The sequence below is a fragment of the Equus caballus genome, chromosome 2, assembly GCF_041296265.1.
Source record: "Equus caballus isolate H_3958 breed thoroughbred chromosome 2, TB-T2T, whole genome shotgun sequence".
Taxonomy (NCBI): domain Eukaryota; kingdom Metazoa; phylum Chordata; class Mammalia; order Perissodactyla; family Equidae; genus Equus; species Equus caballus.
In genome coordinates this window covers 23,885,995-23,906,481 of record NC_091685.1, presented here as the reverse complement: position 1 = coordinate 23,906,481, position 20,487 = coordinate 23,885,995, and the positions used below count along the sequence as shown (strand labels likewise).

The window sequence follows — 20,487 nt, the reverse complement described above, 5'->3', positions numbered from 1 at the left end:
CTCTGAGGAGCTGCTGTCCCGAATCTGAGGGCACCCCACACTCCTGCTCACCTTCTTAGACGTTGGGGTCCTTCTCCTCTGAGCACCTCCCTCTTCAGCCCTGCCCCTGCCCCCTCCCAGCTGGCTGCTGTGCCCCCTTTCCTTGCCTGGGCAGGCGCCCTCTCTGCTGGCCATTCTCCCTCCCTTGTGTGCTGATGGGGAACCAGGACACCTGGCTTCTGGTCTCAGCTCTGCCATGTGCTGTATGACCTCAAGATAGAAACCAACCCTCTCTGGGCCTCAGGATTGGGCTGGAGGATCCCTTGGCCTCCTCCAAGCATTCAGACTCAGTCACATCCAGGCTCACAGTTTTGGGGAGCTCACCAGAATCTGGGCTTTGTGCCTCTGGCTCCAGCTTCTTGAAAGGCCCTCCCTTGTCATGACATCAGAATGGGAAGCCTCTGAGTCTCTGTTGCAAAGTGTCGACTCTTCCCTCCTTCATCTAATTCCTACAGTGAGTGGGGGGATATTTTGTAATAGTCAGAAATATGATAGAATTCTCAAAATTTTGACAGAAGGTAGAAGACGATTCTATTCTGTATCCAGGGTGAAAAAACCCCACATAATTTCATCCAGATAAAAAGGAAAAACAAGGACTTGCAACTATGATATACAACCATGCACTGCGGCTTTGGAGAGGAAAAAAAGAAGAGGATTGGCAACAGATGTTAGCTCAGGGCGAATCTTTCCCTGCAAAAAAATTTTAAAAAAAGGACAATGAGCACGTTTCAGAATAAAAGTCTTTCTCCTCCTTCTCCCGCTATTTTTTTGGAGGCTGTGCCTCCTAACTGCATCTTTCTTTCTTTTTCTCTCTCTCTGTTTCTTCTCACCTTCCCATCACCCCTTCTTCCCTTATGTGGTTCAGGATTCCCAAGGAGACTGGATAGAATCATGGGTGTCCCAGAGTGGGGAGAAATAACCATGCCCTGTAGGCATTGATAATTCAGCACCTTGGCCAGCACTCCATCCCTTCTCCCAACCGGACCCCTCTCCTAGACCCCTAAATGTGACATGGCTCATTGCAACTGACCTCCTGGTGGAGCTTTTGGGGATGGTTAACAGAGCTGGGACCCAGGCAGGAGGGGAGGAAGCTGGGAATGCTGCCCAGGTGTGAGCAGTCAGCCTCCAGGGATGACCTCCCTGGTGGGAGAGAAGGCCTGCCCCCACAACCCCTGAGCTGAGCTCTCTGCTGCCAAGAAACATTACGTCTGTTGTTTTCTGTTCTTGCTGCCACCCCAGAGAGAAAAGTCCAGAGCTAATGGCCTTATCAGGTGCTGAGCAGGTCCCTGGGGCCAACATTAGACTTATAGAATCCTAGACCGTCAGAGCCAGGGCCTTGGCAATCAGTTAACTAGATCCCTAGCCCCCCCTCAATAAAGATGGGGAAACTGAGCCCCAGGGAGAGAGATGGACCCGCTCAGGGTCTCATAGTGCCTTCTTCCACCCCTGACCCTGGGAGACACACGAGGCTTGGCTCGCAGTGGAGGCTTGACTCACCATTGCACGGTTCCACAACGGTGTGGAGCCTGAGTTAAGCTCCCACTTTGAATCCCAGGAGGATCGACATTCTGGTGGCTGCTGCCTGTCACTGAAGCAGCCCTCACAGTCGAGAAGCATTTCTAGGGGGGTCCAGTGAAGAGTTCGGCTTTAGCTTTGGGTTGGCCTGGGTCTGACTTCCAGCTCTCCTGAGTACTGCCTGCGGGTCCCCTGGGAAGTTGTTCCTCCACTCAGACACTGAGATAATGATACCAACCTCATGGGCTTGTCTCAATGTTCGATAAGGTACAAAAAAGTACCAGCCCTTTGCCTGCTGACCGCACACAGGGGTCTGAATGGTGTTACTGCTGTTCTAGCAATTCTCTCACGCCTGGGGTAAGATCTTTGCTGATCCCTCCTTCCTTCCCAAGGCTCGGCTGCCTTTGCCTCCTCTCTTCACTTACCCGTGTTAAATGTGGGGTTCCTGTGGGCATCAGCCTGACAACCCCAGATTCTTCCATTCAGGAATTCTCTGGACACTTCATGCCTCTTGGAGGTGGCCTGATGTCCCAGAGCCCTCTGTTGGGTATGCAACTTAGGCCCCCATGGTTACTCCCAGACACTTGGAAACTGGGAGTGAAGTCCAGGAAGTGGCCAGCGTTTCTCAAACCTGGAGGCTGAGTGGGGGAAGGGGCAGGAAGCACCATGGAGGGGGTGCTTCTCCCCCAGAGGACAGAGGCACTGAGAAAAGAGGGAGGGCCGTGGCTTTGGGGCAGCCACAGGGATCCGACAGCACAGGGAAGGGTGGTGGGGGGGGGGGCTTGGGGACACTCAGGTTTCAGAATCACCCCCTAACTTCTCTGTAAACTGAGGGGCTGTCCATCAGCCAATCAGAGACCTTTTCCTCTGCCCCTGCCAACAGCCCCTCCCAATCCTTGTTCATGTGCCTCTTCTTAGAACCCCAACAAGTCAACGACTGGAGTGGTTCCTTCTCTCCTCTCCCCACTTCCAGGGATAGACGAAGATCCACCTGGTGCCTCAGAGAGCGTCCAGTCTACCCTCCCTTACTCTGCAGGTGAGGAGATGGAGGAAAAGTCCCTCAGGGCATGAAATGGGTCAGCACCGTGAGACTACGCCCAGCCCTCCTGTTTCCCAGGCTGCTGTGCTGCTCAGCTGCAGGGCGCCCCAGTGGCCCTTCCCCTTGCAGTGTGCACAGCCTGTGCGTCCACATGCAGGGCCCTGCCTGACTCCTGGCCAGGCTGCTTCTCCATCAGTCAGAGGTGGGATGGACCTCCTTCTACACAGCAGACCTGACCTTCCTGGCCTAGGTGGTGCAGGCTCCACACAAGGCAAAGGAAGAAGATGGAATTCTTAGCCTCAGAGCTGGCCCAGAGGTTCAGAAAACTCATATAGTGCCAGTGTCCAGCAGGCAGCTGGAATAAGAGGCGGGGCCTCCTCAAATGCACTCCACTTTGCAGCTTACCAATATATTATGTGAGATTGGTGCTATTATCCCCATTGTCCATGTGGGAAAACGGAGGCCCAGAGAGTTTAAGTAATTTCTCTAAAGTCACACAGTGAGAGTGCCTGGATTCAGGCCCACGTCTGCGGGATTTCAGAGAGCAGGCCCTTCCACTGTCTCATGAGCTCCCCTCTGCTCCCAAGGCTAGCATCACCCCCTCCTCCAGGCAGAGACATTCTTCCCTGGCTAGTAAGTTGTGATGTGACTGCTGGCTTTAGAACTCAGTTCTAACCCAAGCTCTAGCACTTACCAGGGTGGGACATGGGACTGTAGGCAAGTCATGTCCTCTCTCTGAACCTCACTTTTCCACCTCTGTAAAATGGGCATATTACTATACGCCCAGTAGGGCTGCTTTGTGGATTAGCCATGCTAATGCATGTACACTGCCTGGGACGGAAGAGGGGGGCCTTTTTCTTCATTGAAATGAATGGAACTGACCACTGACATCCTGTAACTTTAATTTAATACAAATTCATCATAACTCACAAAATGGGCAACATTTAAAATAAAAATACTGCTGGGGGTGGCCCAGATTCTGGGAGATGAAGAGGCAGGGGGAGACTGAGGCTTCCTCCTACCCAAAGGAGGCCCCAGTGAGCAGCTGCTGTGAGGTGGGAGTCCCCCAAGACGAGCTGGTCTGGCTCCTTTGGGGTAGTTGTGGTCAGAGACCTGACCCACGTTCAGAATCTAGGCCCCAGGTCTAGAAAGAAGAGCCAGGCCAGAGAACATTTCAGCTCAGTCCTGCAGGCCCACCCCTCGGGCTCCCAGCCCTGGGCGGGGACACAGCCACAGAGCGGGACCCCTGGAGGCTCTGCTGCTTCAGAGCCAATGCCTGGAGGTGGCCTCCTGGGCCAAAGCCATAGATGGGCTTGTTCAACATCCATTCTGACTTCCTTCTAGTGGGCCTTTTGTCTGGCTGAGGCTGGACAGAAGAAAACTACATTTCCCAGACTCCCCTGCAGCCGAGGTTCTGGATCTAAGTTTCTCCAAACAGAATCCCTCATAGAGATTTGGATTGGGAACTGAACTGAGTGGGAGAGAGGTAGGCCTCAGGACACCCATTGGCTGGCATAGGCAGTAGCACAGGGAGCCCAGTTCTGCAGTCAGCAGCTTCCGGATGCCGTGGCTTCCTGAGGTGGGAGCAGAGTTCCTGGTGGCTAGGAGTTTTTGTTCCTGGAAATTCAGCAAAGAGTCTGCTCCTCCTGCCCTTCCAGTGAATTTGCGAAGCCATCAGGGACCTGGTAATAAATCCTGTCTAATTAAACTAGCTAAAGCCGCTCTTTTCTGCAACAGGATCTTAACTGAGAAAGATGCCAAGATTGCTGAGACGTCTCAGCCAACAGCCCGTCCCAGGGCTCAGGTCCTGACTAAAACAATTGCTCTCCGCCCCCTCCTGCACCCTAGCCTGGTCACAGGGGCCTGGCTGGACCCTTATCCAAGCTGCTAGGGACCTCCATCATCCAGCGATGTTTGTCCTACAGTGGCAGGCTACTAGGCTACTAGGCTACTAGGCTCTGCATCAGCCTCAGGGTGTGCCTTTGTCCTGCCTTTAGACCTGTGGGCAGGAAAGTGGTGGCAGTGACTGTAACATGTGGGCTCAACTACTGGGTGCCTTCCAGAGGCCACAGCATCATCTCTCTCTCCCCGCAGGTAAGTGGGGAAAGCAGGAACCATAAAGCTCTTGGTCCAGAGGTGGAAGGAGAGGGTGGTCCTCAGGCAACCCGAGGACCAGCTACAGCCTGTGTCCACTGTGGGCTGGGGTCAAGGGCAAAATGGCCCATCGCTAGCTTGCTCAGGGGCAAGTCTTAGGCCTGGGAGCATAAGAGGGTTCTGTGTATATTTCAGGCTGCCAACTGCTGGCGACACTGACACATCCTGAGGTCAGGGCAAGTGGGAGGGCAGGAGGGAGAGGTGGGGAGGCAGTCCCCTGCCCCTGAGAGGATGGGGATGAGGGTTGGGCAGGGGCTGTCCTGAGGATGTCACATCCTCAGACCAAAGCTACACCCCCTCAAGGTCACAGCTACAGAACATCAATGCTGGGAGAGAGTCTGGGAATCGTGGGGCACGACCTCCATTTTACAGACGAGGCTGAAGGGTAAACATCTGGCCTGAGATCTCAGGGTGGCCAAGCTGGGCCGGAGTCCAGGCCTCCCGTCTCTTGGCGGGGCTCTTGCTGGCGGCCATGGCCCAGGGCCTGCAGTCTCCCTCTACTGCACTAGATTCGCACAGTGTTGATCCGCAACGGCTGCACGTTCTTGCCGTTGGCGTGGCTCTGCCCGGGGCTGAAGTAGGAGCAGAGCTTGCCGGGGAACTTCTCCCGGAAGGTGTAGAGCCAGGACATGTCGTCAGCATTGTAGAAGATAAGCAGCCCTTGGTCGTAGTCCAGGAAGACGCCCACCTTGTCAAGCTTGTCGCGGACGTTGAGCCGCGTCCAGGGCTCGGTGCAGGCGCTGTACTGGTTGCCATCGTGCATGACGATGCAGTAGAAGCCGCGGCTGGGCTGGATCTGGATGCTGCCCTTACGGCTTGCGGCCTCGTGTGCCAGCCCAATCACCCACTGGGTCTTCTCCGCCACCACCACCTCCCAGTAGTGCACGCCGCCACTGAAGGCCTCGGAGCCCAGCACCGACACCTCCACGTCGAATCGCTTCGGCGAGTCCTGCAGCGGCTGTGGGTGCAAGTTGCCGTAGGCCACAATGGTGCAGTCGTCGGACAGGATCAGGCGCTGGTGGGCGGTGCCCGGGTCCAGGGTCAGGGCAGCTGGCACTGTGGGGGGTGGAGGAGGGAGAGAAGATGAGTGGAGAGAAGACAATGGATCTCCTGAGGGCTGGGTTCTGGTCGGTCCCCAGGAGGCTGTGTGATGCTGAATACAAGCCTGCTCTTTCTGGGCCTCAGCTCCCTTCTCTGTAAAATGAAAGGGTGATGGCTAAGGTCCTTCCTGATTTACACTGGGATGCAGGGGAGCAGGAGGCACAGCTGTTCACTGCTGATGCCCAGGGCAAGGCACTCTGTGGGCACTCCACAAAACTTTGTTGAATAAACCAGAATGAGGTCCAGAATTAGAGAATTTCAGAGTTGGGAGAGAGCCTAAAGATTATCCAGGTGCTGGACAATCACCCTAGGGGGCGATCTGGAAATCTGTGGGGGTATTTGGTTGTCTCAGTAGATAGGAAGCTAAACGCCCTGAACAAAATGCAAAGGGCAGTCCCATGCCCCCCATCCCCAAAGATTTTCAAATGTTGCACCAGACATTCATGTGGATGAAAAGCCTTTTTTATAATGATCTGAAACTATAGCTTAACTCCATTTTATGTATAAACATGCCATGATGTTTGCACAGGGTTTTTTTTTTTTTTTTTTTTTTTTTGGTGAGGAAGATTAGCCCTGAGCTAACATCTGTGCCAATCTTCCTCTATTTTATATGTGGGACACCTCCACAGCATGGTTTGATGAGCAGTGTGTAGGTCTGCACCCGGGATCAAACCTGCAAACCCCAGGCCGCTGAAGCCGAGCATGTGAACTTAACCACTAAGCCAGTGGGCTGGCCCGATTTTTGTAGTTTTAATATATACTGGATATTTTGGAACACAACGACCATGGAAACTGAGGGATGACTGAATTTGTTTTGTTTGGAACTTCACTGAGAATTATTCACTGTTTCGGAAACTACATCTCCAATAACAATGCCACTGACTGATCTAACCTCACGGTTTCAGACCGCATTTGAGGCAGAATGGGGTTTACCTGTGGCGTGAGGACCTGGCTGTTCTTTGCATTTTCCAGTGTGGTTGTGAGCGAGCATCTACATACTGACATACACAATATTTTGTTATAAATAATTTCCTTCATATTATAGTCAGAGTATGTATACATATGTACATATACACACACATACACTTGAAATTGTGAAAAGTTTGCATTATGTTTGAGACAGCACAAATTATCTGTTATGAAAAGTAGACGATGGGTCTGAAAAAGTTGGAAACCACTGATTCTAGGCCATCTCTCCCATTTGACAGATGGGGAAACTGAGACTCAGAGAGGCAACATAACTAGTCTTAGGTCACCCAGCAAACATTAGTAGAGCCAGGACTGAACAAGGCCATGTGCAATCCAGCTCAGCCCTCTCTTCCAGCACCCCCCCCCTCACTCTCCAGCCCCCACCCCATGCAGGCCCAAACCTTGGCTCCAACTGTTCCCCCCACCACCTCCTCTCCGCTTGCTGTATCCCCCCCACGAGGCTCAACTCAGGGCTCACCCTCTGGAGAGCCTTCCTGGTTGCCCAGAGGGTGGACTCTCTCTTTCCTCCGAGACTCCTCAGCTTTGTCTGTGCCCTCTCCCCCATACGTCTGTGCCCACATCTTACCAGGGGGGCAAAGACTGTGTACGATCCAACTAGGCTCTCCCTGTGTGCCCAGCGCAGGGCCTGGCACGGGGAAGGTGCCCATAGTTCTCACTGAATTAAACCGAGCCAGCTTGTTGCTCCTTGGGCGAGCAGCACAGGCTGGCCCACCTGTCTCTGGTGTGGCCGCACTGGCTCAGCAGGTCTGGCCGTCAAAGTCTCATGAACTCTTGTCAAGGCCTCTGTTTACTTTTCCTCCCTAAGGACGCTGATGCCCAGACAGAAGACAGGGGAACCTGGAATTGGCCCTCCCGAGCCTGGACGACCACTCCCAGGCCAGAGCAAGACAGAGGGGAAGAAAGGTGGGAAGAAGAAATCCTGTCACTAGTTCCTCAGAGCGAAGAAAGGACTCTGGTGCTTTTCTTATCTGGTGGCGCAGGGACACGATTACACTTGGCTGGAGCATTGTCCCCTGCTTCCATCACCTCTGTTGGCTGCATACATGCACAGAAATAAAATCAGTGATGGTGACTGTCCCCAACAGACAGCAACAGCCAGTTCCTGAACTGTGCTTCTGTTCATACATCCGCGAACAAAGCTGACCGTTGACACGCCAAGCTCCTTCCATGAGCTCTGTCAGAAGCAAATTGATTTTGCATTTTACACTCTTCTTTCCTGTTCTCAGAACTCAGAGGGCTGTATGGAAACAATTAGCCCTGTGAATAGAGGGGTCAATGGAAACACAATTCTCTACCCAGGGACACTGGAGAGGGGGAGCCATGAGAGGGAAGACACTGAATCAGGGGGTGACCGTTTCACCCTGTCATCTGACTCGTCCAGTGCAGCCTGTCAGAACCAGAAGGCTCCTGCCATTTGGAATGTGGGAATGCCCACAGTGGGGTCAGGAGGTAAGAGGCGGTGTGGGTGTAGGAAGTGTGTGTGCATGCGTGTGTGTGTGTGTCTAGAGGGGGAGCTAGGGAGAGAATAAGAATCTAATCAGACACAGATGGGGCCCCTCCTACCGGCCGTGGAATGTGGGTCATACTCAGGCGTCTATAGCAGAGGGGCAGAGCAGGCACGATGCCAAGGTGCGGGCACAACACTTCTGAGTGCCACGCGGGAACCTGGGCCTTATATCTGAGGTACCCAGGAGCATCTGAGGAGACCAGCCACAGGCGGGAACTGCGGCTCAGGGCAGAAGGACAGGGAGGAGACGAGCACGAGGGCAGGAGGGCTCAGCCCCACACTCTTAAGCCTGTAGGGCAACGTGGGCCACTCCGGGTGCCACTGATGAGTGGGGATGGCGTGCTAGGAGGCAGCCAAGTGGGCTCTCAGTGGTTCTGAGACTGGGCCGGCAGAGATGCGCCTGGAGGACCACACTGACTGCCAGCTCTGGGTGTGGACCCTTAGCGCTTAAAGCCCAGGAGACCGGATAAGGGCAGGGCCTGCCACTCATTGGGTGGGTTTAGGGGTGGGGCCTGCCGCTCATTGGTCAGTGCTGATCATGGAGGCGGGGCCAGGGGCGGGGCCTGATCCACAGGGGGTGCAGGGCCCAACCTCCGGGGGGCGGGGCCTACTTTCCTGTTAGGCAGAGGGCGTGGCCTGACTCAGGAGGCTTTTACACACCAGAGGGTGGGCTGGGGTCCACCTCCAGGACTTCCCACCTCATCAGAAACAGAGGTCCTGTCTTCCAGACTCCCTCTTGCTGACCCCGAGGCTAGGGCATCAGTAGTAACAGCTGTCAGACCAGAGAGAGACCCAGACCCGGGCATGGCAACACTTTTTCTGTCTTGGAAGTCAGCGCTTGTGTAGGGACTGGCAATCCCTCCACCCATCTTTTATCCTCAGGAGAGGTGACCAGCACAGTGAAACAGATCCAGTCCCCTGGGGGTCACTATTTTACAGGTCCGAGATCTTTTCTAGGTCCCAAGACACTGTTTTATAAAAACAAAAAGCAGGCACTGAGGCAGCCTGTCTGGTCTCCAGGTGTGTTCTCCATCCACTTAAGGCTCTCTGGGATCTCGAGGTCAAACGGCCCTCAGGAAGGAGCATGGACTGCGGAGGCCCCGGAAATATCTCTGGGCTGTCATCAACCACAGCACCCCAGCAGCAGAGAAACTTGCCCTGGGCACAGCCCAGTGCCATCACTTGGCAAAAAGTGGCTGGTGCCTCTTTGTTCTCAAAGACAGTCACAGGACAGGAAATACGTGAGCTCTTCCTTCTGGCCAGGCCTTTAAAAAACCTGTCCCCTCGGGCCTCCCACCTACTCAGGCCCTCAGCTGCACAGCGCTGGCATTCGAAAAACACGTTCGCACCTTCCAGCTCATGGGAACACCCTAGTCGCCCCAGGAGCACAAATTATTATACCCAGTTTTCAGAAGAGGAAACTGAGGCTCCAAGGAGATTTCTTTGAGTTAAGTAGCTTGCTCAAGTTGTCACTTGGGGTGGAAGCAGAGTTGGAACTTGAACTAAGATCTTTCCACACCACGTTCTTTCCTTTATGTGGCCCCAGAAAGCCCGTTCAGCAAGACTGAGGACCCATCTGATGACTCATGATACTAACAAACAGGTATCGAGTACTTAACTAAGTTGCAGGATTATTATCCCAAATAAATAATCTTATTTAATTCTCACGCCTGCCCATCTGTTTTATGGATGCGGAAACAAGCTCAGAGAGGGCAGCGATTTGCTCTGGGTCACAAAGCTAGGTAGTAAACATGCTGGAACCCAAAATGATTAGATTCAGATAAGCAGGGGGAGAGGAGAGAGTAGGCCAGGAGAGGGAGGTGGCAGGAGCAAAGGCAGCAGTGTCTGGGGCCCTCAGGACAATGGTCACCTGATCTGGCTGGAAGTCTGTGCCCAGGAGCTGGGGCTGTCAAGCCAGGCCACTGGAGGTGGGTTTCCAGTGTCAGCTGAGGGGTGGAGCAGGGGCATAAGGGTGGTGGAGAGTGGAGGTCCCAGAGCAGGGGAGTGACAGGAGCTAACTGGGATTCTCAGGTGACCCATTAGGAAGCCTGAGCTGGAGGGGGCACAGGCAGGAAGCTGCTAGAATCCGTGGGCTAGGTCCCTGGGGGGCACCTGCCCCTCCAATCTGGACAGAAGGGCCTTGGCCCTGGCAGAGGAGCCAGAGTGACTTCCCAGGCCCTACAGACAAAGAAACGGGCCTCGCTAAGTAGGTCACTGTTCTCGGAGCTCCTCCTGGGCCTCTGTCCTTGGCAGGACGTTCAGGGCGCAAGTCCTGCTCCCTCAGCCCCTCTCCCACGGGCAGCTCTCATGGGGCAATGGTTCTCAGCCAGGGGGATGTGCCTCCCAGGGGACACTGGGCAATGCCTGGAGACATCTGTGGTTGTCACAACCTGGGGGAGGTGGCATCTACTTGGGGAGAGACTACGAATGCTGCTAAACATCCCCACACACAGGACAGCCCCCTACAGTGAGGAATTATCCAGCCCCAAGCATCAACAGTGCTGAGGTTGAAAAACCCAGCTCTGGGGCGACCAGCAGGTTCCCACGTGCATTTGCTCTCCTGTGAGGGAGGCGAGAGGAGGACACTGGCATCCCTAGTTTACAGAGTTGGAAACTGAGGCTCAGAGGAGGAAGTGACTTGTCCAAGAATGTGCGGCAAGTTCCTGCATTCAAAAAGTATTTAGTGAGCACCTACTTTATGGCACTATTTAGTTGCAGAACTGAGACTAGGACTCATTCAGTTCTGTATTCATTCATCAACCAACTTACTGTGCTGGCTGCTGGGGATATCTAGTGATGAATCAGACCCAGCCCCTGACCCCTCAGAGCTTATGGTCTAATGAGAGAGAGAGCCACACAGACATTGACAAAACAGTGAGACCAGGAAAGGCCTACCTGGAGCAATCCAGGAAGGCTCCCCAGAGGAGGTGTTTATAAACTAAGATGCAAAGAAGAGTAGAAGTTAGTCATCAAAGATTGAGGTTTGTGTAGAGGGTTCTAGACAAAGGGAACAGCATGCATAAAAGTGTGGAGGAGGGAGAACATGGCTCATTTAAGACCTGAAGATGGTTCAGCGTGGCTGGGTGTGATGTGGAGGGGAGGATGAGAGAATGGCAGGCCCAGATCTCGGAGGGCCTTGACTGTCAGGCTGACGTGCCTGGATTGCCTCTTTGAGCTGTGACAGGGATGCAGCAGGTGGCAGCGGAGACAGAGCTCCTGAGACCATGGGCCTGAGGGGCTTCCCCGGGTCAGCAGCTGGGGAGGGAACAGGACCCTTGGATGTGCTTCTTGCCTCCTTCATTCATTTGGACATGCCTGCTTCACCCACGTGTGGCCCTCACCCTGCTGGGTCCCAGTGTGGTGGTCCCTCCAAGGCTGGGAGCACACAGAGACCCCCCCCCCCCCACCAGGAGGGCAGCCCGGAACCCACCCGATCTGCTGGAAAATGTGCCCTTCCCCCAGCCACTGGCCCCTTTGTCAAGGAGGGCACAGATCCAGACTGAAGATACTAGGGGGTGTCCTTTCACTTCCGTGAAATTGGTGATGATGTGTCAAATGAGACCTTCGGTCGCCTTCGGGGGAGCCCCCTATCCGCCCTTTTGTCCAGCATTCATACTCAGTGCTTGTCCTCAGCCCCTGTCCATCCCCACCCGGAAGGCCCCGTGTGAACATCCTGGGATCCTCACGCCTCTGCCCTCCGTACCCCTAGGCAGTTTCTAACATGGGGGCTGTCTGGAGGCGCCTGCAGGCCACACTCTCCCCGAGTGGCAAAGCGCTCAGCTTTCAGCACTCAGTTCAAACATCATCTGTTCAGTGCTTCCTGGCCCCTCCCCTGCCCCTTCTAGAGCTTTCTGTTGCCCCTCTGAGCTCCCACTGGCACTAAGTCCCTCGTCATAGCCCTTCTCCTGCTGGACTGTCTGGGTCTGTTGACCCATCTGTCTCTCCTGATCCCTGAAGGTGCCTCGAGGGACTTTCAACGTTTGTAGATGGACAGGCTGAATCCAGATAGGAGGAAAGAACTCTGCCTGCTGTGTGACCTCGGGAAGTCAGTGAGCCTCTTGGAGCCTCGGTCTCCCCAGCAGCCTTCCTGGGTTGTGGGAGGCCAGAGAATGGCTGGTCAGCTTAGAAGGTAAGGGCGCAGGCTCTTGGGTCTGACAGATCTGGGTCTAGATCCTGGCTGTACCTTTTATAGGTTGTGACCCTGGACAAGCTCCTAGCAGCTGGGTGCCTCGGTTTCCTCATCTGAAAAAATGAGGATCACAATAGTGCCTACCTCTGAGGGAGCACTCCCCTCTCTATCCTTGTCGCACCTCTAAAGGACATTGTGCCTGACTCAGGAACACACAGGGTCCCCTGGCGCCAACAGGCTCCAATATGACGCTCTCGTGAGCTGTGTGATTTCGGGAAGGCACTGGTCTCCCATCTGGGGTCCCCCAACTCTACTCGACACCCACTAACTGGACTCAGTACCCTTCTCTCTCGGCAAACCTCCCACCGCCTCCTCTCGCCCATCCGCATCACCCCGATGACCTGGCTGCCCATCTTGCTGGGAGAGGTGATGCCATCAAAAGAGAATCTCACAAGCTCCCGCCTCTGCCCCCGCTGCTCCAGGGCCCATTAGTCTACCTTCCCTGGGCTCCCGGCACGGGCCGCGGAGCATCCCGCTCCAGCAACTCTCTCTCCTTCATCCTCAGTTCTCCCTTCTCCTACTGGATCTCTCTAGTCACCCCACCAATATGCTGTTATTTCTTCTGTCTTAAACAAACAGCCGCTGCCACACTCTCTCTCCGCCCCTTAAATAAGATTCCTGGAAAGCCTTGTCTCCACTCGCTGTCTCCACTTCCTCTCCTCCCGTTCCTCCTGGACGGCCTCAGTCAGGCTTTGCCGCCATCACTTCACCAAAGCAGCGCTTGTCAAGGGCTCCAAAGACCTCCATGTTGCCAGACCTGCAGGCCAGTTGGTTCCAGGCTCTGCCACACTTGGGTCAGCACTTTTGCCGCCATGAGCCCCGCTCTCCTCCTGGAAACACTTTCTCGGTTGGCTTCCAGGACATACCCAGGTTCCCCTCCCACTTCTCTGGCTGCTCCTTCTCGGTCTCCTTGGCTGGATCCCTCTCCTGTCCCTGACCTCTAGGAGTGCCCCGGCTCCAGATGGTAGAGTGGCCCTCTCTCCCCTCTGTCTACCCTCACTCCTAGGCGATCTCAGCCAAGCTCATTAAACACCGTCCACATGCAGATCAAGCCGGCCCCGACCTTCCTCCTGTACCACAGACCCGTAAGTCAAGCAGCCTTCTCCCCATCAGCACTCAATTGGCCTTGCAAACCTCATGTGCGTACAGCTCCATCCTTCCAGTCACCTCCGCCGAAATTGCAGCAGTCTTCCTTGTCCTCTTTCTCTCACACCTGAGAGCCAATTCATTAGCCAAGCCTGTTGGCCCTCCCTTCAAAATACATCCTAAATCCGATCACGTCTGACCGCCTGCACGGCCTCCGCTCTGCCCCGAGTCACCGTCCTCCCTCACCTGGACCCCTGCAGTTAGTCTCCCAACCGGCCTCCCAGCCTCCACCCTCGACCTTCTTCAGCCTATTCTCAACCCAGCAGCCATAGGGAGCCTTTAAAAAATTAGGCCAACTCACCTCACTTCACTGCCCCGAACCCTCCAATGGCTCCCATCTCATTCAGCATAAAATTTAAAGTTCTCACGCTGGCCCACAGGTCTTCACGGTCTGGCCACTGCCACCTCCCTGACCTTCTCACTTCCACTTTCCCTCTCACTCATTCCACTCCAGCCACACTAGCCTCCTTACTGCTCCTTGAACATGCCAGGCTTGCTCCTGCCTCAGGGCCTTTGCACTTGCTGTTCCCACGGGCAGGAAGGCTCTTTCCTCACAAACCTACATGGTTCACTCTCTTTCTTCCTTCAGGTCTTTACGCCCATGCCTCCTTCTCAGTGAGGTCTTCTAACTGGATCCGCTATCTAAAATCTCTATCCTACCTCAACCTCCCCCAGCCCCCTTCCTTACCCTTTATCATCATCTCACAAACTATATATGTTGCTGATTTACTTTTGTTTTCTTTCTCTCTCACACCCCAGGATGTAAGATCCACGAGGGCAGGGCTTTTGCCTGTTTTGCTCACTGCTGTAGCTCCAGCGCCTAGAACAGCATCTGGGGTGAGGCAGGTGCTTGATGTACACTGTACAAATAGAACGAATGAGTGAGCGGCCCAGGGCCTCAGTCCCTTCATCTAGAGGGTGGGTGTCCTAATGGAACCTCCCTCATGGGGCTGTGTGAGGAGTCACCGAGCTGAGTGCCTGTGCAGGTGCCCAGCAGGGCCCTCTTCTCAATCCTCTGCTCCGCCCCCTGCTGTGTGTGGAGCAGAGGGCTGGGCTTGGCTGGGACGGCCTCATCTGGCTCCGACCCTTGATAACCTCGCCTCTCCTGGGGCCCTTGGTGAGCGGTGAGCAGGCCTTACCTGGGTGGATGTCCTGGAACAGGGACTTCCAGATGGTGTACTGCAGGGGGCCTGTGTACTTGGAGGTCGGGAAGTCTTCGTACGTCAGATTCGTCTCGTGGATTTTCCCTTTGAGCCTGGAGGGAGAGCAGGAGAGCAGGCTGCACTGGGGGCTGGGTTCCTGTCCCCGTGCTGGGTGCCCCACAGCCACCTTCAGGGCAGCTGACATGGGGCGAGGTCATGCCTGTGAAGTCTGCCAGACCAGATTCAAGCGCCTGCTTGTGCCACTTCCTTCCTCTCTAGCTCTTACCTCAGTTTCCTCATCTTTAAAATGGGTCCTATGACAGCACCTGCCTTCTAGGCTTGTTGAGAGGATTACACGGCATAACGTATGAAAAATGCTTAGCACGGCACTTGGCTCATGGTCAACACCGAATACATGATGTTAGCTGTCAGCACGGACCATTAACCAACCAATAATTAAGTGTTATTATTATTAAAGGTGGCTATGGGACCAGAGAGACCTCTGCTTGAATCCTGGCTCCCCCATATCCTAGATGAGGGGCCTTGGTCAACTGATCTAGTTTCTCTGTGCCTCAGTTTCTACATGTGTGAAATGAGGATGACAGTGGCAACTACCTCTGAGGGGGCTAGTCGGGTTATAATAATATAAATATTATTATTTATCATATATCATATCAACGTTATCATAAATAATATAAAATATAAGAACAATGCCATATAATATAAGTCATATAAGACAAGTAATATACTATGTGATTACAAATATTATATGTATACATATAGCCTTTGGCTCAGGCTCTAGCACACAGCAGACGTCCTGTAAGTGTCTGATGAAGATCTGAATGAATGACTTCTCTGCTCCATTCCCTAGCCCGCAGGGAGGGATCCCCGTCTGGGAAGGCTCCAGCAGGCAGGCCCTTACCGCTCGGACAGGGAGGCCACCCCGGCCAGGAAGGTGTGTCGGTCGGTTTCCGCCAGCCGCTCCTGCAGGATCTGGGCCCCCTCCTGCACCTTGCGTAGCTGCTGGCTGTAGCGCTGGACCTTCTGCTCGATGTCGGTCAGCGTGCGGGCCGTGTCCGCCTCCAGCTCCTCCAGCATGGCCTTCTGCCGCTCGCGCAGCAGCCGGTGCAGCCGCTCGAAGGCCTCGCCGATGGTGGTCCGCAGGCTTTTAGTGGAAGACTGTGGGGACAGTCACCAGGGGTTATGGCGGGGAGAGCAGATTGGGTGCTCCCCGCGTAAGAGGAAGAAAGCAAGAGCCTTGGCATGCCGAGAGGAGAGGGCGGAAAAGGATGTGCTTGGTGGGGGTGATGGCACGCACGTGCAAAAACCTGGTGGCATGAAAGGACTGGCATGGCCAGGGACAGAAAATAATCCTATGTGCCCATTAGGAAACTAATGAAATGGTTTGGGTGAGACAATGAGGCTTGAGCTAGAGGAGCAGCAGAGGGCCACAGATTGAAAGACACTTAGGGGGGAGTGTCTGTGGCCCTGGTGTGACTGGCTTAGGGGTGCAGGCGAGCAAGGTGTGAGGATGGTGCCCAGACTTCCGGAACAAGAGCTGGAGGTTAAAGCCATTATCAGAGGAGGCAAGCACGGACCCGCATGGTTCTCTCTGCCCCTGGGGGGACTGCCAGGCCCGGGAGGGGGTTGAATGGTGAAGGGCACAGGCTTCGGTGTCCAACAGCCTGGGGGAGAACCCCAGCTCCGGGTCTCTAGCTGTGGCCGCCCCGGCCGCCTCATACCTCCGAACCTTAGTTTTCCTATCTGTGAACAAGGTAACCCAACGACACTGCAGGGTCACGGTGGAGATGAAACGAGGGAATGTTCACAAAATGCACGGCATCGTTCGAGGTGCAGAGAAAGAGCCTGGAGGTTAAAACGTCATCGATTCTAACAGGCACACCCTAGAAGTCTTGCCGGAGAGATGGCTTCTGAGCTGGGGCCTGAAGGATGGGCAGGATGTCAGTTGGGGGGTGGGGGGTAAGAAGAGACAGAGGGAGCAGCACGAGTCGGGGACAACACAGGCTACAGAGGAGGCCAGGCGGCAGCAGTGTGTGGGGCCTGCCTCTGCAATTTGACTTTGTGGCATCCTGGCTGGGAGTTCACCAAGTCAGGGACCCTGCTGTGTTCAGTGCCCAAGGCTCTGTGGGAGGCCCGACAAAGGCTCACTTAGGGCCTGTTCCCCGCACCCCCTCCAGCCCCGCGGCTGCCGGCCTGCAGGAAGAATTGTTGGCAGGGGGCCAGCCTCCCCGCGCATGCCCACCCAGAGCGCCAGGCAGACAAAGGGGGTGGGGGAGAGGCTGGGGATGAACAGCCGGGCTGCCTGTGGCCTCCCTGAGCCCCTCGCCAGGGGAGGGCGAGGCTTCTGCAGCGGCAGGTCACAGGTGGGCAAGACGGGGCCCACCCTCCCTGCACCATCTGCCACTGTCCTCCAAAGGCCCCCAGACCCCAGGGCCACCCCTTCTGGCTCCTCCTCGACCACTCTGCAGCAGCGTTTGGCCCTCGGGCCCCTCTCTACTAATGGAAAATTCTAGTTTGCCTCCCACCTCGGTGGCTGCTCCCTTTCTGCTGCCCTTGATCCTCAGGGCTGGGCCAGGCTGCCTCCTTCCATCCTCCCCTGCCTGGCCTCCCTCATCTTAGACTCCCTCAGCTTTGAGGATGGCTCCCAGTCCATCTCGACTGCCTTGCTGCTCTCCCAAGCACCACACTCATCTTTCCAACTGCCTCCTGCCCACTTCCCGCTGGGGTCCCACAGGCCCTCCAGCTCACTGAGTCCACAAGTCAACTCCGTGTCTTGGCCAACAAACTCACCACCAGAGTGACCCTTCTAACACACAAATGGGGTCTTAGCTAATCCCACACTTAGAAACCTTTTCTTGGCTCCTTAACAACTAGTAAAATGCCTAATTCTTTAGCTTGGCATTCAAAGTCCTCAATCTGATCCCAACTGCCTCCCTAGTGCCACTGTATTGTAATTCTACCTGCCTAGAATGACACCCCCCACCCCGCCCCAAACAAATCCTTTGTTCAACTGGCAAACTCCTACTCATCCTGCAAGACCCAGATTGAAAGCCACCTCCTCTGTGACACCTTCCCTAACTTTTTCAGGCAGTTAGATAATTAAATGTTCCCAGAGCACTTTGTAAATACTCTTGATACACTGTCCCACATTTTCTGTGGCTCCCCGCCATCCTGGGTAGGATTGGTACCTTTCTCAGCCCTGCGCCCTCCGTGCCCATCCCAAGGCCTGGCACTAGGCAGGCAGAAAGGAACTGCTTGATAAGAGGAGGAGGGAGGGGTCTTGCCAGAGACTGCTCTGCAGAGGTGGCTGCAGACTCCATCTTCTTTCTAGGGAGGGGGCCCAGGGTCTCCAGGACCAAGCATGTCCCCGATGGGTCCTCTCAACCTACCTGGCTTGCTGACCACAAAGCTATAGATCTTGCTGAGGATGTCCCAGCATGAGGCTGGAATGTGCACTAGGCTCTGACAGGAGTGGACGGTAAGTTCCCAATTAACCGCTTACAAGCTGTGGGGCCTCAGGCTGGTCCCTCAACCTCTCTGGACTTCAGTTTCCTTGCTGATAAAATGGAGACACATGGAGGCAGTTCCTACCTCAAAAGGCGTTTTCCCCTACTCATTTGTTCTACAACTATTTATCACATGGAAGGCAGGGTGCGAAGTTCTGAGGAGTCCTGCCATCAGGGAGATGACGTTCCACGGGGACCAGCAAAACACAATTCCCAGCCCAGAGAAAGGGCAGCTCAGCTGGTGTGGCTCGTTGACTCTAGTTCTTTCTGGGGCAGAGTCACCCCCATCCCACTCTCACTCCCTTAGGTACCGTGCCTGGGAAAGCAGCCCCCGCCGCAGCCCGCCACATCCCTGGGAACATGCTGGGGCCATTTCAAGAAATCACCCTGCCAAGAACGCGTCACTCCAGGGCCAACCAAGGAAAACATCAGCCCAGGGAGGGAGAGGAGACAGGCCGGGCCAGCAGAGGGGCAGGCGCCTCCGCAGGAAAGCCGGGTGAGGCACCAGGTGAAATACGACCTGCAAGGCCTCCATAGGCATTTCTTGTATAAACACCCCAGTCCAGACAGGAAGCAGGGCTCGGCGAACCGGGGGAGGGGGAGGTGGCCCCACAGGACCCCTCAGAGGTAGACAGATGGACAGGAAAGCAGGGGAGGAAGAGGTCAGCGGAGAAAAACAATGGAGGGTGGAGAGAAGAGAATGGGGAGGAGGAAACAGGCCATAACAATCCCCCTCATCCAGACAGAGGCTTCCACTTGCTTCTCTTCACCTGAGAGGTGCAGAGTCAGCAGGCAGATGGGGAAACTGAGGCTGTGGGAAGCAAGTAGGCCAGAGTCCTGTGACTGTTTCTCGTCTGTTGCCCGCTGAGGGTCCTGCCCAGAGGCACTCCAGAATGTTCTCTGCAGAAATGTTTGTCATGACCTCCCTGAGACCCTCACATGGGTTGGTGGCCGAGCTGGGGCACAGATCTGGATCTTCACTGGCCTCTCAGGCTCCAGGGTGACCTCCAGAGACTCAGAGCATCCCTGAGGCTCTGCTCCAGCTGCTGCTGGCTGAGCCCCCTGCTAAGGAACGGAGCCAGACAGAAATCCCCCGAGGGCTGAGCAGCGGGCCTGGGTCCTCAGTTCTTGGTCCCAGAAAGATGGGGCAGAAATCAAGGCAAGCCTTGCCCAGTTAGTGAAATACCTGTTGGGAGTACTTACAGGGAGCCCCTTGGAAGTGCGCTAGGAACCACAACTTCGGGCCTGGAGGGAGCTCAGCAGAGTCCCCACTGTACAGATGGGAAGACTGGGGGCCCGGAAAAGTACGCGATTTACCCAACGTCACCCTGCGAGGTGGCAGCTGGGTCAGAACCTGAGGTTTCCACTCGGGTCAAGGAAGAAGCCTCTTCTTTTCAAACCACGGTAGCCAGAGCCGGCAGGGTTTGGCCTGACTTTCAGAGTCCATATCCCCATGGCCTGAGCTTAAGGGAGAGATGAGACCAGGGCGTCGAGGCAACATGCTCAGGGTTGGCTCCTCGGGCAATGAGTGTGTTTAATAAGGAGAGAGGAAAGAGAGTCTTGGTACATGCTCCCAGCCCTGCAGGACGCCAGGGTTCTGGAGAGTCCCTGGTCCCACCTTAACTTCCACCCAGGGCAGGTAGGGAGAAAGCGCCCCACCCTCGACTCCATCCCCGCACGCCCCGCCCCCTCCTTCCCAGCTGGCTCCGCCCCTGCGCCCCGGCCAGGCTCACCTTGGTCTCCGCCAGCTGTCGCTTGAGCAGCTGCAGCGCCTCCGTGTGCTCCCGCTCGCTGTCCTGAAGGGCCTGAAGCTGCTCCTTCAGCTCCCTCTGGAACAACACAAGGCCGGGATAGGGGCGTTCCACGGCAATGCGCAGCCCAGGCCTGGCGGCTGCCAGTGCTCCCCCTAGCCTGGCCCAACACCCTCCTCCGGTCACAGGTCAAGCACCACCAAGTCCTGGGGAGTCTGTCTCCTGAGTACCTCCAGCTCTGTTCCCATCTTTTCATCTTTCATCTGGAATTCTGCATACTAGGTGCTTCTGGTCTCCCTGCCTCCAGTCCACCTCCCCCTGCATTCTGCCACACCCCGATCTGCTCGCCGGGACTCCTTGCTTGGAATCCTCGGATGGGAAGCAAGG

At 55.3% G+C, this 20,487-nt stretch overlaps 1 protein-coding gene across 5 annotated transcripts in view; it reads right to left on the bottom strand.

Moving 5' to 3' along the window:
- Positions 1 to 3,483: 3,483 nt before the first annotated feature.
- Positions 3,484 to 20,487, bottom strand: part of TRIM62 (tripartite motif containing 62) — a 30,455-nt gene continuing 13,451 nt past the window's right edge. For 3 of the 5 annotated variants that reach the window (XM_023634052.2, XM_070249566.1, XM_070249560.1), the window contains exons 3-6: positions 20,083 to 20,178; positions 15,745 to 16,001; positions 14,820 to 14,935; positions 3,484 to 5,803 (exon numbers count right to left, since the gene is read on the bottom strand). In XM_023634052.2, the coding sequence (XP_023489820.1) occupies positions 5,253 to 5,803; positions 14,820 to 14,935; positions 15,745 to 16,001; positions 20,083 to 20,178 (1,020 nt within the window). In that variant the 3' untranslated portion in view covers positions 3,484 to 5,252. Of the gene's footprint in view, positions 5,804 to 11,240; positions 11,284 to 14,819; positions 14,936 to 15,744; positions 16,002 to 20,082; positions 20,179 to 20,487 lie in introns of all 5 variants that reach the window. The other 2 variants (XM_070249576.1, XM_070249587.1) reach the window with 1 other exon arrangement.